At 51.6% G+C, this 17,943-nt stretch overlaps 7 protein-coding genes across 7 annotated transcripts; 4 read left to right on the top strand and 3 right to left on the bottom strand.

The window, feature by feature from the left end:
- Positions 1-1,658: 1,658 nt before the first annotated feature.
- Positions 1,659-2,531, bottom strand: AA0111_g3467 (hypothetical protein; the record flags this gene model as incomplete). The annotated part of the gene is made up of 4 exons (XM_028649354.1): positions 1,659-1,984; positions 2,041-2,109; positions 2,164-2,316; positions 2,372-2,531. The coding sequence occupies 4 exons, from the start codon at positions 2,529-2,531 to the stop codon at positions 1,659-1,661; spliced, it is 708 nt and encodes a 235-aa protein (XP_028509196.1).
- A 743-nt stretch (positions 2,532-3,274) lies between these two features.
- On the top strand, positions 3,275-4,294 carry AA0111_g3466 (hypothetical protein; the record flags this gene model as incomplete). The annotated part of the gene is made up of 1 exon (XM_028649353.1): positions 3,275-4,294. One exon carries the CDS (start codon positions 3,275-3,277, stop codon positions 4,292-4,294), a length of 1,020 nt encoding a protein of 339 aa, XP_028509197.1.
- A 277-nt stretch (positions 4,295-4,571) lies between these two features.
- On the top strand, positions 4,572-7,733 carry AA0111_g3465 (hypothetical protein; the record flags this gene model as incomplete). Its single annotated transcript, XM_028649352.1, has 1 exon — positions 4,572-7,733. The coding sequence occupies one exon, from the start codon at positions 4,572-4,574 to the stop codon at positions 7,731-7,733; it is 3,162 nt and encodes a 1,053-aa protein (XP_028509044.1).
- A 627-nt stretch (positions 7,734-8,360) lies between these two features.
- On the top strand, positions 8,361-9,096 carry AA0111_g3464 (hypothetical protein; the record flags this gene model as incomplete). Its single annotated transcript, XM_028649351.1, has 2 exons — positions 8,361-8,495; positions 8,560-9,096. The coding sequence occupies 2 exons, from the start codon at positions 8,361-8,363 to the stop codon at positions 9,094-9,096; spliced, it is 672 nt and encodes a 223-aa protein (XP_028509045.1).
- An 844-nt stretch (positions 9,097-9,940) lies between these two features.
- On the bottom strand, positions 9,941-10,450 carry AA0111_g3463 (hypothetical protein; the record flags this gene model as incomplete). The annotated part of the gene is made up of 1 exon (XM_028649350.1): positions 9,941-10,450. The coding sequence occupies one exon, from the start codon at positions 10,448-10,450 to the stop codon at positions 9,941-9,943; it is 510 nt and encodes a 169-aa protein (XP_028509042.1).
- A 758-nt stretch (positions 10,451-11,208) lies between these two features.
- On the top strand, positions 11,209-13,761 carry AA0111_g3462 (hypothetical protein; the record flags this gene model as incomplete). Its single annotated transcript, XM_028649349.1, has 6 exons — positions 11,209-11,715; positions 11,773-12,333; positions 12,407-12,518; positions 12,568-13,340; positions 13,392-13,614; positions 13,667-13,761. 6 exons carry the CDS (start codon positions 11,209-11,211, stop codon positions 13,759-13,761), a joined length of 2,271 nt encoding a protein of 756 aa, XP_028509043.1.
- Positions 13,762-14,095: 334 nt separating this feature from the next.
- Positions 14,096-15,376, bottom strand: AA0111_g3461 (hypothetical protein; the record flags this gene model as incomplete). Its single annotated transcript, XM_028649348.1, has 3 exons — positions 14,096-14,552; positions 14,607-15,117; positions 15,169-15,376. The coding sequence occupies 3 exons, from the start codon at positions 15,374-15,376 to the stop codon at positions 14,096-14,098; spliced, it is 1,176 nt and encodes a 391-aa protein (XP_028509040.1).
- Between the last annotated feature and the right edge of the window lie 2,567 nt (positions 15,377-17,943).

Raw genomic sequence — 17,943 nt, 5'->3', positions numbered from 1 at the left:
GACTATATGCCTTTCGCCCAGAGGGAATTCCCGAACAGGACCGGTAAGTGGAACTTACAAACGCATCTCATGTTGACTGTAGGTATCCGTATAGTAGCACGACCGTGTGGCACAGCAGAGTGACGCGAGAAATACTGCCCTGCGACCTGCACCTTCATCGTAGCAACGAGGCGGACCACCCGGTGACCCCTCCACGTAGCGGACGTAGCTCCGTCACCAATACAGTTCACTGCAGACGTGTATCCACCGTATCCACCTCGAACCCGATGCCTGTGTCGAAGGCTCCACCCGCACCGCATTACGATCACGCGAATATGCTCGGTAGCTCGGCTTCGATGCCCACGTATAATTTTTGGTGGAGTACAGAGTAGTGCTGTCAAGATGACTGGGCCTAGCATTTGGAGTTAGGCTGGGCTTGATATCGACCAGGCGCAGCTTCATGTACATTGGTGGAGCCTGATGCAGGAGCAGGCTTCGTGCTGCGTCTGACAGCACATAGCTTGCTGTAGCCGCATCATGACAGAAGTGAGGATGAGCCTGTACAAGCCGTCCCACGTCTCTGACTCTCTGTTACACTATCTGTGATCCGTGCTATACTTTAGTGTGTGCCGTCGTCTGGTTTGAAGACTCCTTCTGGCGAGGACAAGAGTAGTACTGTCCAGCCCTGGGTCTTTGGGCGAAGAGTCGGCGTTGTTAGCTCGGACTGCCGCTTCGGCTTTTCCGCTCTACCATGTCCACAATACAGAGATCATGCTATGTCCAATGGAGCCATGGATTGGCAAGCCTAGGCTCACGCTACAACTCACTGAACATACTAGCTATCGCTTCGCGCCAGCACTCGCCGTTGTTCTTGCCTACATCGACAATACAGCCCGCGCTAGTCACTCTGTAGTGTTCATAGCTTAGACATGTATTGATGCTTACGAAGATTGAGTAAGCGCCTTCGGATCAGATTGCTGCTAGAAGCAGAGCAGCACTACGCTGCTAGCTACTGTTCGCGTTGGTGATCAGTAATGGAGGTGCATTTCCTAATAGCCTTGCTCATCAGACCACGCAGCGGCATAGATGCTTTCAACGAGTACAACCGGCGCCCACGAGCCTCTTGCGTCCTGGAACTTAGTCTGAGGGAGTCCATTGCAATGTAATGAGTGTTGGTGCTAGGGTAGGATAACACAGTATTTTCAAACAACTCTGTACAATAGTACCAGTGTGGTTGCATACACACTCTGTTCGCTGAATGCCACGTCCATGAGGAGACAGGTAGAATTTGTTCAGCTAATGCATGAGTTTTTTATGCTGAAGGGCCTTCGACCGTTGAGCCAGAGAATGAGTCTCCGAGTTTGTTACCCCGAAACCTTTAATGACGACATAATGAAATTCCAATAGTGCAGACAATAGATCTAGGCGTGGATTGTCAAATCTTGCGGGACATCACTTTAGCCAGGACATTCAGATCAACAAAGACTCGGAACCGAGACGTTGCCCCATCGCAGGTGGACATAGTGTCCTGGTATCATTGATATCATAACCACAGCCAAACGTAGCTATCCAGAGATCGCAATGATTCCCTTTCCTATGCCACGAATGCATTCATGTCATAATTCATATCCCTTTTCCCCATTTTTCTGCTCTTTCATCTTCCCCTAGTCTGTAAAAGACTACCCTTGCATACCGAACCCAGGCTCAATACCAGCCTGCTTCAGCGCCTTAGCTTTCCGTAAATCGGTTTCCTTTTTCTCTGCTTTTTGAGCTGCCGCCAGAGCCCGTACTTGGTCTTCTTCGGCGAACGTTGCGCCTTTGGGGTGTTCTTCTCGGTCGAGGTCGACGGTTGCGCATATGGTGACGTTCTCGCCTCTTACGGTCATAACACCAGGGAGTTTGACGTCGTGTATCAGCCAACGTGGGACAGAGGGATCAGACGCAGGTGATGCGTCGGGGTTGCGGGCTGCTATTCGCTCATAGCACTCGGTAAGGACGAGGTTCGCTGTAGCTTGTTAGTTCAGGTGCCAATGATGCGAAGAGAGTTAATGGTAGACGCACCGAATTGGTCGTATGAACGTAATATACCAATATACTCTTTCTCGTCGCGCAGCAATACGTCAACCTTCTCTGAATTGTGTCAACGTTATATCCTCTGGGGCGCAATGCAAGGTATTTCCATACTGTCCACCATATCTAACAGCATCGCCGACGTCAGAAAGGCCTGCGGTGGGAGGTCTACGGGCAACACTGGCGGCGGCGCTTGCCCTCGTGCACCACCAAGTACATTGGGGCCATGCTGTGGTGGTGGAGTGGCACTGTATACGCCTTCGTAACCTGGGGCGGTATTAGCACTGCGCCATTGTGCCTGTCGGCGGCGGTAATGCCCTACCAATAGACGGCGATGGCCCTCGTGGGGGTTCTGAGACTTGAGGCTGAAGCTGTCCAGGTGCCTGCATAGAGCGCTGAAGCATGGCATTGAAGTCCGGGGCCATATTCGGGGCACCTCCAGCCTGCGCGGGGCCTCGGGGTGGGCGCTGGTTGAAAGCCATTGTGTAGGGTTTGGCGGTAGACGGGGGGTATTGTAGTGAAGTTTCTTTAGCGGTTGCAAGAGGGCGATGGATATGGCGCTATCATGGCGAGGCGGCGTACGTGTTGTTCTACCTCCACTCTGTGTTTACGTCGTTGACGCTGCTCTAAATCGCCAACCGTTCGCGTATGCCAAGCCCCGCTAGTCATGAACATTGGAAGGCACGAGAGGTCTTGCATGCTTGAACCATCTGCTACTCAACTCTGGTCTATCACCTATACTCCGGTGCGCTCGTTTGCAACACGAAGAGTTGTCTGTCCAAGGCTGGTCTTATTGGGGGACAAGCGCTTAGGATAAAGACATCCGTCCACATGAACAGACAAGCTAGGTAGTGTTTACGCAGCTTCGATATTCAGACCAACGCATACACCATACAGATATGACTGGTGTTCTGTAGTCATCAAGCGCATATTTTAGTTAGCCTTGGTCGGGTAGGTGAGAGTCTCATTCTTCCATCGTTCGGTACCCATCGTTGTGCAATCGAGAGAGTCGGGTTATAGGAATGAGCGAATCGGAGCCGAGCTACGCCGCAACATAGCTACATTAAGGGCCATCCTTGGTCTCTACACACACTCTCTTCTTCGTCTTCACTCAATGGTAGTTCCGTCTCCCATGCAATAATCGAGTTCCAGCATCTCTTTCTTCAACAATACTGTTCAGTCAAGTCCAGCGGTAAATCACGTACAATTGATTCTTGTGTCCACGATGGCTGCTGCTATGTTCAGGATTTTCAAGAACAAATGGATCACACCACCAAAAGAAGTCCACGAAGACTATACCGGAAGGAACGTTATTGTCACAGGTGCGAGTTCCGGGATCGGTGTAGAGGCGGTCTTCAAGTTTGCAAAACTGGGTGCCGCCAAAGTTATCATCGCAGTACGGGATTTGAAGGGAGGCGAATTAACAAAGTCTGCTTTGGAGGCTCGCCTAGGACGTCGTGATCAGCTGGAAGTCTGGGAATTAGACATGATGTCCTATGACAGCGTAGAGGCCTTCGCAAACCGCGCAAATGAGCTTGACCATCTGGACATAGCAGTGTTGAATGCCGGCACTCGACGTGTCAAGTTCATACAGTCAAAACATGGATGGGAGGAAGATATACAAGTCAACACACTGTCTACGACCCTATTGGCCATTTTGCTTCTACCAAAACTCAAAGAATCGAAACAACACACTGGTAAAATTCCAATTCTTGAATTTGTCAACTCTGGCCAGCACCAGAACGCCGTTGTCGCGCCCGAAGTTCGTCAAAAGCCCAGCGTACTTGACCATTACAACCAGAAAGAAAACCACAAGGAGGGAAGCCAGTACAGCTTCTCCAAAGTCTTCCTCATGTACGCGACAAAGAAGCTTGCCGACGAAATATCGTCAGGCGATGTCATCATTACCAGCGTCTGCCCTGGTTGGGTCAATACCGACCTAGGCCGCGATCATTTCTTCCCTGGTGTACACATATTGGCTTTCTTCTTCATCTTTTTGTTCATGAGAACATCTGCTGTTGCAGCAAATATGGTGTTAAGTGGGACGACACAGGGTGAAGGTTTGCACGGAAGGTTTTGGCAACACGATAAGATTCAGCCGAACGGACCGAGCTTGACAGGGCCAGAGATGAAGGAGTTGAGTGCGAGAATGTGGGTTGAGATTTTGGATGCACTGGACAAGGATGTGGCAGGTGTGAACAAGGCAGTTGAAGCGGCGCTATCGAAGCAGCGAAAGTTAGTGTAGCCAGAGTGGAGAATGAAGACGAACAAGAATGTGGAGAAACCTGATAGGCAACGATACTGCGCAATGGTGGTAAACTGCCAAACAAGATGCCGTCCGTGCCAGACCCCAGCTGTGGCTGCGTGGCTAAGCACGCGGGCTGGCGCATGCACCTCGACATGACGTATCGCAGCCGAATTGGAGCATCACCAGTGCCTAGAACATCCGTCTCGTGTCCCCAAAGCCTGCACATATCAATCCTTCCGTAAAGCGAGACAGCTGCAGCCGCTGAGTCGGCTGAATGCCCAAATCGCCCTTTCGCCGCAAGCCCGCTGCCCACGCTCCCTCGTCCCTCTTCCGCTACCTGTTCCCCAGGAGTCGAGCACGCGCCCGCCTTCACCTTTCCAAACTCCGCCACGAGACATTTCCGTCGCTCAAGCAGAACGCCAAGTCGCGCATATACAAATACATCGTCTATCGCCAGGCTGTCAAGGCGCGAGGAAAACAGTCCATCTTCCAGCGCCTACGGGGCTACACACGGAGGTTGAGTGGCCGCAGCTACCTGGAAGATGCCGCAAGGTTGCGACGACAACAGATAGCCAAGCGTCCTGGAAACACAGAATCCAGCAGTCGAGCAATGACGTACCAAGAGAGCTACGAGGCGCGGGAGCCTGGCACACGGAGACGCAAGCTGGCGGGCTACCTGAAGGCTGCAAATGAACTCCGACAGACATATACGCAACAGTATGCGTCCAACTGGAGTACCAAGGAAGCACAATACGACTACGAAGACGACACGCCAGGCGGCTTTCCAGATGCGGCCGTCGTCAGAAGCGGCCGCGAGGAGATGATACTCTTTCCTAGCTATGCTAGGAGGCACATAAAGAGGAAGCCAGAAGCACAACCAGGCACTATACAAGAAACTGAGGGTGAAGGACGCGACGTTCGAGACTCAACCGGCGCCGGTGACGCCGAATTTTGGAAGCAGCAATGGAACAACTACGAGGACGACAATGCAGTAGTTGACGTTGATGTTCGTGGCTGGATATACTCACCGCACAGGGGGCAGATGTCGCGGAAGCAGAGGCTGTTCATTGGACTTGCACGCCAGCTTGTTGGCGTACAGGCGCCTGCTACGCCCTCCACTTCGTCTGGAGATAATAGCCGGGATACAAGCCCGCAACGGCATGGCTTTCGCGAACGGGCCCACTTGCGCGACGCTCAGCAAGACGAGGCCATTGCGGCCAAGGAAGCTGAGGAAATTCTACGCCGGGGCGAGAGAGAGGCAAGGGCGGCGGCACGCGGTGCTTACAGTGAGAAGCCTGCTAAAGACATGGACGATACACAATTATATCGGACAGAGACCGGGAGCAGCACGCGTCCCAGCAATGGCAGGACCCATCAACTCGCCCATAGCACATCCAAAGATTCGATGAGAAGTGAGGCTAGCATCAAACCGTTGCAGAAACGAGGGTCATGGAACCAGCCGTCTGAAATGAGCCCGTCTGAACTCGCCGAGGCCAACGCCAGGCTGATGGCTCGCCTGCGACACTTTCTTGCAATACCAATGGCCAACACACCCATCAGTGTCTTCTTCTACAACGAGAATATATCCAAACAGAGGACTGTGTACACCGACGCTGCAGGACATTTCAGTATGAGCGCGGCTTTGGATTTTGTGCCCACCCACGTTCGCATCTTAGCATCAGACAAGCTCTCGGCAACAGAAGAAGTAATCGTTACTGCCTCGCAGGGAATCAGTGTCATCAGTGACATCGACGACACAATAAAGCACTCCGCTATTGGTAGCGGCGCCCGCGAGATCTTTCGTAATGTTTTCATCCGCGATCTTGTCGATCTCACTATCGATGGTGTCAGAGAGTGGTACAACAGAATGGCGGAGCTGGGGGTCAAATTCCACTACGTCTCCAACTCGCCCTGGCAGCTGTACCCTGTCATCTCAAAATACTTCGAGTTAGCTGGATTACCCCCCGGCTCGTTCCATTTGAAACAATACAGCGGCATGCTTCAGGGAATATTCGAGCCCGTGGCTGAGAGAAAGAAGGTCACTTTGGACAAGATCGCAAGAGATTTTCCAGAGCGAAATTTCATATTGATCGGAGATAGTGGTGAGGCTGATCTGGAAGTTTATACCGACTTCGTACTAGAGAACCCAGGGCGAGTCGTTGCCGTCTTCATTCGCGATGTCACCACAACAGATAGTCCAGGCTTCTTCGACCCTTCTACTGGATTTTCACCAGGTGATCACTCTTCGTCATCGACCCAGCGTACCAGTGGAGGGAGCTCGGCTGCTTCTACTAAGGCTCGACCGCCGTCTGAAGAAACCGATCCTGAACTGAGAGCTGCTATTGCAGCATCATTACGTGACATGGATGCGGACAATAGCAAGCGTTCTAAGTCAACATTTCCGCAGACCAACAACGAGCAACAGCCGAAGTTGCCTGCAAGGAAGCCCTCTTCGCAAAGTATATCACCGAGAGATTCTCCAGCCAATTTAATAGACCTATCATCCGACGATGAAGTAGACGATTCACCTGCCCTTAGGAAATTCAACAGCGAAACTCAGGCTGACAACGAAAGACACCGTTCGTCAGCCGGATCGAATGTGAGTACCAAGTTTGCGCCTGCGCCTCCCAAGAAGCCAGTCGCACTACGAAGCCCATCGAGCGAATCTACGTCTTTCAATACCCTGTCCTCCTCCAACCCACGACCACAGCCACCAAAACCTCGAAAGACCTCGACAGCAGTCGGTCAATCCAGCCCACTAGCACAGCAAGATCATGCCACAAAGAGCGCAAACACTTCAGCACCATTCAGACCTCCGGTGGGCCCCAAGCCGTCCGCAAGCTTCCAGAGCCAAGCATCACAAGATCAGCAGTCGTACGCTGGCATGGCTCGGGATAAGCTGTGGTCTGTCTATAGTAATTTGCCTGCGTTGCGATCAACGGAAGAGCCTGGCTCCAATGCGTCCAGTCTAGATGTCACTGGTGTTCGTAAAGGCCCGCCTCCACCTCCACCTCGTCGTGGTAATCGCGATACAGCTTCAAGCGCAGCATCTTACGTGAGCTCCAAGGCATCGTCAGCATGGCAACACGCTCCCTCAATGCCATATCACACTCGTCCACAGGTCACGTCTGCGCAAACATCTCAGCCTTTCTCTACTGCTGTGCCGCGACAAGGTATCAATCGCACCAGTACCGGTAGTACGCTGAGTGGTGCTGCAGGCGAGCAGTACGGCACGAAGAAGGAGCAGCTTTGGCGCCAGAGATGGGCGCACGCGGAACAAGTCCTCGGCGAGCAGGGTGTAATACTTCGAGGATGGAGGGTTGGAAGCGACATTATGGGCGAGGCAGAGAGTATAGTCAAAGACGCAGAGAAGAAATTCAAGCGAGATGAGCGACGAAGTGAAGGTAGCAATGGGAAAGCAAGCGAACGTAGATAGAACACGACAGTGCTTGAGTCGGCTTGATGGTTGCCTCATTAGCGGGGGTGTTAAAGAGGGTACACATGAACACGATATTATTCTTCGCCTGCATCAAAACCTCCGATATGTGGAACCACATAGCTCTGCGATTTTCGTGGCGCCGTAATCTCCTGCTAGAGCTGAGATTAAACTTCCCTTCTCGCCAAGCATTCGATAGCGTCGCGGAAACCGGAATGGATGGTACACTGTGGCGCACGTGCAGGTGAAAGCCGATTCAGGAGTCGTGATGTCATTCCTTCTACCGGTATCAAAACAAAGCTACCAAGCGCACCTGGGCAGGTACATAGTTGAGAACGCGACCGCGACGCGACGATTACCTGCATACGAATTGAACTTTCACCTCTGCTACCTAAACCAAATCGACAGGTTTATCACAATAACAAACCCTGCAAAATGTATGTAGGCGTAGTTTTCTTCTCGTGTCGTGGCCGGGATTGCTATGGTGATTGTGCGCGTTTTGGTGGTTGACCTTGCGTGCGTTTGAGCAGGTCTCCAATACTTTGCGGCAAGATTTTTAACGCTTGATCATGTGCAGGACTTATCCATATCAAGTTTGATAATACGCATTTTGAAATTAGGCTGACTATGAATGCCCCCCTGCACAGGCCGTCTAGCAAGGGAAAACCAACAGATCCTAAGCTCAGGGAGAAAGTGAAGGAGGAGGTCAAGAACGAGACGAACAAGGACGGAGGTGGAAAGGGACAATGGAGCGCATGGAAGGTAAGTCTGCAGCCGCTTATGGTTGAGACACATCGCTTTGTACATGGACTAATACGACATGTAGGCTAGCAAGCTATCTAAAGAGTACGAAAAGAAGGGTGGGGGTTACGAGAACGAAGCTGGAAGCAAGAACGAGCCGAAGAAGGGAGCTCCACAACAGAAGTCTAAAGGCAAGAAGAAGGCCGAAGAAAAGGAAGAGAAACAGGAGGATAAGAAGGAAGAGACAGAGAAACCAAAGGAGGAGGAGCCGTCGAAAGAAGACGACAAAGACGAGGGAAAGAAGGAGGATGACGAGGAGAAGGAGAACAAAGATGGTGAGGAGCAACGGGAAGAAGAAGAAGAGGCTCCTCCAAGTGCGCAGAAGCCCAAGGCCAACACCGGCGCAAAGAAGACGGGTGCCAAAGCTGGTGCTAAGAAAGCAGAGAAATCTGCCGAACCCAAGAAGTCAGCCGCACCGAAGAAGGAAGCAAAGGAGAGGACAGAAGGAACGAGAAAGTCAACAAGGGTTGCTGGGAAGAGGAAGACGTATGACGAAGATGAAGATGACGGTGAGGAAGAGGAGAAGTCAACCAAGGCCAAAGCGAAGAAGAGCAAGGCTTGATTATGCGGCGCGCATCTCCATCGGTGTTGTAATCACACGCGCAAGTATTCGATAGTTGCTGAGAAAGCACAGCTTTCTCCCACTCACATGACATCGTCCGTGAGTAGCGCGGAGGGCCCAATGGGTATAATAGGTAGTTTAATTTATTTCCGAAATGTCTGTAGTCAATGAGGATTGCCTTTCGGCTCTAGCTTCTCTATGCAGTCTTTTGTCATCGTCCCTACTAAGCTTACTCGCACCTGCCTGACCGGAAACTGCAAGCCCGACAAGATAATCCGCACCGATGACACTAATATCGACCTCACCACACGTTACGCCCTGGCCCCACTGCTGCAGATCGCCAAGATCTCACACCGATGATGTTGCTGATGCCGAGCTCGAGATGGTCGGACTCTCCGAACAAGTCACGATGCCTCCTCCGGTACCACATTTTCCGCTGGGCAAGCGCACCCCGATCCTGCAGTTCAAACTTGGGGTCAGCGCTCTTGCCCGTACATTTCAGGCCTATTGTTCTCACCAAAGCTCAAAACCAGCAGTATGCAGATTGTCCTGTTGCACCTTTTGGGTCGTCGTCAAGGGTGTGTAGCGGACGTAATCCCGTTCCTGAAATCCGGCTTTCGAGACCACCGTGGCACCACAAGGCGTAGCGGATACTCCCTAGATCCTATTAACCGAGTAGCCTTCTCTTTGATCCAGTCGCACATACCAACATCGCATCGTCAGAGTCTGCTAGTTGTGTACAAAAGCTCACGAGCCTTCGTGCATGGCCCCTTCGCCAATAACAAGGTGCCACTGCTAAAGTGCAGAGACGCATTCTGCCCTCAAGATGTCTATTGTTTCGCCGTCAGCAATCTCCATCTAGATGTATCGCCCATGCATACTTGAGCTTCGTCGGACGCGTGACCGCATCATAGATATTCGCAGCTTCAATACTTTGGTCTCTTTCGAGGTCATAAGCACTCAGCCGCTCATTGGGGTTAGCAAGCATCTCTGGAGGCTGGAACTGATGGGTATATGCAGATTCGGGTTTGAGCTGAATACTGCATACTCCTACAATGCCTCTTCGTCGCAGCGCTACCGACTTGAAAGACTCGCGTATTGCGTCGTAGACATGCTCAGATTCGTCTTCGTCGATAACGTCTTCGGCGACGAGTACCACGCATGCAGGATCTTTCATAGCTTTCTTGTACTGGACAAAGTAAGAAGCTATCGTGTCCAAAGGGAACTTTCGATAATGGATACGCTGAAATTTGAACGTGGGTGACGAAAAGAACGCGGCAGCCGCAACAATTGAAATGCGATCCAAGTCATCTGGTGTGGCTAGGCGTACGCCTTCTACAGATGGGAAAAACATTATTACGCCCCACTAGCAGTAAAGCAATGTAGTATTCGATTCGAAAATACATGGTGGAATCTAATCTCGCAGCTCGTTTAAAGCAATGCGCTATCGCACCGAAGCATGCTTACTCCGAGGGATGAAGGAAGACTATCCAAGGTTTCTTTGACAACCGTAAGCTGGTTTGCCCTGCCACTACACCCAGTGGTGCATAAAGCAGACTGAGACATTGAAGCCGGGTTAGTAGTCTACTTGAGGTTGGGTACTGGCGATTGGATGGGACAGAACTCCGTAGTTGGATAGATAGGCTTTCTGTCTCGGATGCGATTTTCCTGATCGAAGAACCTCGATACGGATGGACGGGCGGACTTGGTCGACACATTAACGGTAACGACAACAACAAAGGTGCGGCAGCGATTAACAAGCACCAGGATAATCGATAACGAGCTGTTTGGCTGCGGGAGCAAGACGAAAGTTGTGTCTCTGTTCGGTACGCGAGGCAGGTTTGCGGGGAGATGCAGCCCTAACGGAAGCTAAGACATGCATGGCACCGACACAATGAACCAGTGTGGTTCTCGACCTGCCTTTGGTGCCTCCTCGAGCCTTCCTACCATCGAACTCGAAAAGCAACGATCTACCGTGTCGGCTTTGCTTTACGGTCCAGGCCGCCATCGTTCCCTGCTACACGGATCTTGCTCATTGCCTCTAAGCGAATGAGCGACACGCACCCTCGCGACACGTCCTCTGAAGTTGTACGCAGTCAGCCGCAGCCCTCCATGTCTACCACCAGTTCGCAGTACAGGAATGCCACCCAAACTCCTTCGCACTACCAGGACTTCCCCACAAGCAATCACGACCCTTTGTATGGCCTAGGATCATGGCAGCAACATCATAACGCTCCCAGCCACGACTCGTACGCTGCCGGCCCGTCAACGGCGCAATTCCTACATTACCCTCCGGTCGGAGTCGACTCCGCTGGTTCACATCCACAGTCTGCGCCAACTGCTTGGGCTGGTTACGTCAGACAAGCACCTCTGGAATGGCAGCATGCTGGACCAGAGCAGAATTACACGGCGCGCTCAACTGTCCCCTATTGCGATGCGGAAGGGTCCGCGTCCGTGCAGCATCAACTTCCCACTGTTTCGCGGCACTATCAGCAGCAGCAACAACAACATCAATATCAACACCAGCCAGCGCTAAGTTTAGGGCACACATTACCCCTGGCCTCGCAGGACCATGCGTTTCGAAGTACGGAACGCTTTCACGAGCTGCGCATTTCGTCAGTAAGTGCACACAAGCAATGTTGTGCCCTGCACTAGGTTCGCGACTAAGTCTTCCAGGAGTCCCCCGCCAATACGGTAGACCCACCATACTCGAATCATGCTCAGAAGCTACCTCCAGTCCCACAACTATCGCATTCACAACCACAGGCTGTTCTGTTGCACACAAACAACGCCCCACAGGTTCCATTGCATCATGATGTCTCCTGGGAAGCGCACCAGCAGTATTCGGGTCATGCTGGCGATGTCGTCAATACCAGAGCTTCAGATACGAGACATCATAGTTCATCTACCATTCCCTGGCCCATAGTCGACCCCGTGGAAGCTTCCAATGTGCCCACTGTTTACGAAGCGCCTCAGAACATGCGTCGAGAATGGAACGTCGCCGAAGCACCACCTGAGCAGGAACTCTACTCCCAGCACCAGGTTCCAGTCGAGCATGTGGATCGAGCAACGCAACTGCTTGCTCAGCATAGGCCAACACCAAAGAAGAAAGCAGCTAAGGTTCCTTCATCTTTCGTTGAGCGACAGGAGAAGCTGAAGGTGTCCAAGCGAAAAGGCCCTCTCCAGGAAAGGCAAAGGGAGAAGACCCATACTATGCGCAAGACCAAGCGTATATGCGTTCGTTGTAGATTTTACAAATCTGGAGTATGCATATTCTTTATTGGGACAGACACAAGACTGACAGACGTAGTGTGACGAAGGAGACCCGTGTGAAAAGTGTGAGAAGATCACAGGGCATGCAAGGTCGTTTCGCGAGCCGTGTTACAGAGAACACCTCGAAGATACAAGTCTTATACGTCGGTGTAAGTCATTGCAGTGCTTCTTGCTCGAAGCATTCTCACTGTTAAACAGGCAATGGACGTGAGCACCAAGAGGAAGCCGAATTCCTCGGTTACGACTGGATACACAACAGTCAACTATACGAAATGGAGATCATCTGGAACCTCCCTGGCTACGGTCCTATACCCAATGCACAGCCTCTGCGTATCGCCTTTCGACCGTACAGCCCGACACGCGGTTCACTCGATGTAGCGACATCTGTCTGGTCCAACAGAGATGGACAAGTACCATCTGTCGAGCAGCCGGCATACGCCATTTACGACACCGCAAATCTCGTACTGGCTTATGAACGCTACTTCTCTAGCCTCCAACCTGCAATTGAAGAGTGGGTTTTTGCTCGCATTCGGCAGGACGAAGTCGCCTACCATACCTATCAGGAAGTGGTACGCATGCGGAGGGTAACTGGAAGTAAAGCCCTTGACCTCGCAATGCGACTTCAGTGTCTCTCGGTTGTCTCGCAGGGGTATGGTTCAGTATTCTCGGAAAACATACCCGGTATACGCGAGTACGATTATCGCAGACTTGGCCGTAGCGACTACGAAGCATACGACCGAAACTCCTGCGATCGCCCACTCCCAGGCGCCATAACCCACCAGATGGACGTCGCGGCTGTAAAATATCTTCGCAAATTGGAAAAGCTTTTCGTCAAGGAGCTAGCGACACTGATTTTCAAGCCTAGAATCAAGCCTTGGTACGAGCTTTTCCTGGCATTCTATGTCATTTTCTGGAACCTTGAGTATATCCACCATGGTGCGCAAGACTACATCAAGTCGAAAAATGGCACAGTAAGTCTGGCGAGCTTGTTATACAGATTTAGCTTTGTCTGACTCCACTAGTTGATCGAGAACCAGGTCAGCAACGTAGTGACCACTCAAATCAAGAAGTGGGAATTCGCTTTCCCGGTACTGCTGTATCACTGGCGTTGCATTCTCCGCGGCTACTCGCCCTTCAAGCTAGCACGCGACAATCCGGAGGAACTCCGGGAGCGAGGTCATATTGATGCAGAAGGCTTCGCATATGTCACACTCATTGCGAATCTATTTGACCGAAATAAGCCCGGTAAGTTGGGACTGTAGATCCGCTACTGCAAGTCATTTGTTAACCAGCATAGATCGCTTCCAGCCGCCGCTTACCGGGTTTGCCGCAACGCACTGGTCCACTTCAAGTGAATGGATTGTAAAGCTTTTCAAGGAAGCTGGAGCGTAACGTTCCGCCCGTGTCATGTCGTTCCACCATGTTTTTTGATACCCAGTCATGAGAAATGGCTATCGCGAGTCATTTTCTAGCTTCCAATATACGAGTTGCAATTTATGGAGAGAGGCGTGGAACAAATCTGATGAATATCTGAGTATGTCTACCGTCGGTCTAATTAACAAAGAGGTCCTGGAAAGAGAGACCATGGATACAATAAAGCCACACCAATCCTCGCCTTGTAGTCGCAAGATGCATGCCAAATTGACTATGTCGTTCCAACTGCCACTAAGCCTGTTGGGATGTTTCGGGTAAAATTGCTTGCTAGAGTTAGCGGTTACAGCAGTATCTAGCCATGGCTTTCGCGGCCGCTGATGCTGCGCCATGGGTCCGTGTCGAAGACAGGGAGGCTCTGAGGTCTGCCGGGAGTGAACGGGTCGTCAAAGTTGTCACGGCAGCTAGCCGGCTTCTCCCAAGCATTTGTGGAGTCGCGGAGGAACATGCGCAAAAGGTGCCGGGTACTAGCCTGGCCATCAATGCCACGGTACTCTGCACGGGCATGCAAGACAGACAGGTTATGGAGGAATTGGATGTCGCCCTGCTTCCGGTCGACTCTAGTGCAGAAGCGCCTAGCTAGCTCTTCAACGGCGTGCATTGCATGCAGCTGCTTCCGGGTAACCTTTGGCATGCTAGGGTCACGCGGGATGGTATCAGTACCAAGAAGTGGAGCCTTGACTAGCTGGCACATGGGTTTGCCCTTGGAGAAAAAGAGGGTAGGTCCTAATTCGAGGTAAGGCGCTCCATCCCTGAAGTAAATTAGCAAACTCTCTTAACATCAGATACGACAAAACCATGCTTACTTTTGCTTTAGCTCGAAAGGCCAATTTGGCTCCGCCATCGTCTCCAAAACTTCTGGGTCCTTCTCAAGAAGCTCATTGTAAATCCTGGAAAAGCTCACGACGAATTGCTCGCCACCAGCATTGGGACCGCCGTCGTTGCGCACATACAGGGCGATGACATCGCCAGAGAAGCGGTCACTGTGAAAATCCATGGCAGCAGTGATCTTGGAGCCTGCAAGACCAATATTCTTGCAGTCTTCTGGAACTGTTTTTTTGGTGGCATCGAGAACATGACTCAGCGTTTGGTTTGCATAAGAATCGGTTGCTCGTTCTGCGCAGACGTATGAGCATACGCCCGCAAAAGCAATAACGGCCTCTTCGTCATTGAGGTAAGCACTATCCAGACCCCGGAGGACAACAACGTTTTTACCGTGGTGAAGCTCTTTGCTGATAGACGAGAGCTTGCTAGCCAGTTCTGGGTTGCCGAGATCAAAACTTTTCTGGTTTATCTTCGTCCGCGGAAGCCGGGACACTGGAGGCGTAAATCAGCATTCGCTCAAAATGATTAATAAGTAGTGCTCACGCTTGAACTTGATTATAGCGGCTCTGATATCCCGGATTTCGCGGTCGTTAAGCTGGACTACATACTCGACTGGGTTCAGCTCGTCCCCTTGCCATACTATGGGTCCTGTCACTGCCGGGGCAAGTTTATCAGGAGAACTGAATATGGACGAAGAGTTGCTGTGCAAACTCTCGAAAGAGGACCTCGCGCTGAGTGTGGGAGACGACATATTTGACTGGTCGATTACTGTGAATGATGTAGAGGGAGGTTCAGATGGGATGTTCTAATGTTCGTATCGGTCCGCTGTAGATGTAGCTGTAATGTTGTGACTCAGGAGTGAGCCTGAGGAAGGCGTTCTTATACCGCATTCTCGGTGAATGGGGTTCTTTTGAAGATGTTTATCGCGTAATCGCACGCCGCTGTTGTCACGGTGTGTGAATTTAGAGCTGACGGAGCCGCACTTGCTAACGAGAGACTGACATCGAACTTTAGTCGCCGGATCATGGGAACAGGGCCGAAAACTATTCCCGCTAACCTTGACGGTTGCGGTGGGTGGGTGACCAGGTACCTATGTGTATCCTGCCCGTCTTATCGTGATTCGTCACCTGATGCCATCTACGCTAATGCCTGCCAGTCAGCCGCCGTGGCAGTGGGAAAATCTTCACTGAACCACCCTACAACTCGGATCTACACACTCACGGGGGACGCAGCGGAACGCATCGAAGCTTTGCCACACGGGCGAAATTGGGTCTTCTGCCTCCACCAACTTCCCCACCGCAATTATCGGACTTGCTTACTGGCAGGACCTTCCTCGGGTCAATCATGTGGCCCCATGATTGCCACAGCATCCACTGTAAGGATCATACTCAAGGCCCGCGTAGGCATCCCGGTGGCAGAAAGCAATGCGAAGATCCGCCGGAACGTGGCTCTGATTTCGATAGACGTTCGTGCGGCACATGGAAACTTCGACGTGTGCATGCGACCCTTGAAGAAACTCGGCCGATTAAGAGCAGGCACTTCCTCATTTGCATCAGCCCTATGCTATGGAGCTTACCGTTGTTAGGTATAATAAGTGGTCACTATTCGCCCAGCTCCTGCATATGCAAGTGGGTTGAAACGGGCAGGCCTGATATCTTCATCAGATCTTATCTCCATCCACAACTCGCGCCATGTCAGCATGTGATCGAATGCACTAATCTCTGATCTGAGACCAATCCCGCGATTTGCGAAAATGATGGCAAGGGTTCATGTACCTCAGTATTGAGCCTTGGTCCTTCACCGTACTTGAGGAACAGCCCATAATCCAACATATCGACTACCATACATGACAGCGACCGTGGCTCACCGGAATCTCTCTGCAACGAGACGGTATGATAGCGTGCTGCTGAGACAATACGGGCAGCGGTGGTCCGGGCCACGCTGCAGCTCCAATGCAAAACGCCTCGGAACCGCCCATCTGCGACCACGTTGAGCTGCGCAATGCTCAGGGTCTGCCAACATATGCGCCTTATTGGCCAGGTTGGTTAAAGATGCACTGCCGAGCTTTCAGCTTACGAGGGTGGCCTTTTGCTATTGGTGTATCTCGGCTTTTACAGTGTCTGCACCCCTCCTACTATGTATGCCAACACATCCTAGTGTCGCATCTGTTGGGCCCAGGGTTGCAGTAGTCGACTTCCGAGGAATACGGCCTACGTGTAGCAAGCATCTCCGGCGATTGCGCCATGACCTATATACCTTCGATCGATCGAATCATGCATCTATTTGCTCACTGTCAAGGCATGCTACATTTCCTAGCCGCTCTTATTTCCGATTAACGGGAAACCTATGTGTAGTGGAAGGTACTCCCGCATCGAGATCTAGCTCACCGCTAAACGCGACTCGACTTTGCCTGATATGAATATGACACATCCGCTGCCGGGCCGTTCGCTTGTCACACGCATGTAGTGAAGAGCTAGAGCGCTTGGAGAAGGGCGTACTGCACTATGCATGACTAGGGCGGTATCTTTACCGTAGCCTCATGACATGCCTTAGTATGGACGCTTCAACTGCGCATCAGTTTAGTGTCGTATATTGTAGGGTGGATCAGCTGGATCCGCTGGATCCTTCATAATGGGCGTAGTTATTGCATGTATGTGCAGCCAGTCGGCTCATCGTATGTTGGGGAAACACACCATTTATAGCGCCTAGCTCGGTTCTAAGTAGGACGTGATTCTTTGTACTCAGCCTTGCATCCAAACTTCGTCGCTTGCAAAACGTTCAAATCGACCTGGCTCGGCTCTGACAGCTTCTGAGGATCCGGCAAAACGCACACTGTCAGTTTGGAGACATGTACGCCCGTAATTACACACGTGGGTCGTTGTGGGGTCGGATCAATATCTGCATCGGGATGCGTGTGTATCCATATGGCAATTTCACCCTATATTCGCAGGTGGCTGTCATGCCACCGATAGACGGGGTAGCATAAACGTCGGCTCAGCATTAACGGCGCTCTAGACCTGGCTGTGCTTGGAATGAGCACATAGGTATTTAGATACCATGTTGATCGCGCACTGAAGGAAGTTTGGATTGGTGAAAGCCTGCTTGCAACGTCAGCTGAGCTGAGTGTGCTCGACGTCATAAATGAACTCCTACGCGAAATTGTTTGGTGCGCCGTTCTTATGAGTTTATTGCAATACATGCGAGCTTCAAGGGTTTGCTGCTAAATTGCGGCACAGGCTCGAGAAGACGTTCGGCCCAGCCTTACTAGCGTGTAGTCGGTGAAGTAGAGCATGCTCGCGCGCTTACAATGTGGCGCAT

This window comes from Alternaria arborescens (genome assembly GCF_004154835.1).
Source record: "Alternaria arborescens strain FERA 675 chromosome Unknown contig_6, whole genome shotgun sequence".
Classification (NCBI taxonomy): Eukaryota; Fungi; Ascomycota; class Dothideomycetes; order Pleosporales; family Pleosporaceae; genus Alternaria; species Alternaria arborescens.
Note: the sequence above shows the minus strand (reverse complement) of the source record. Positions and strands in the feature narration are given on the sequence as shown.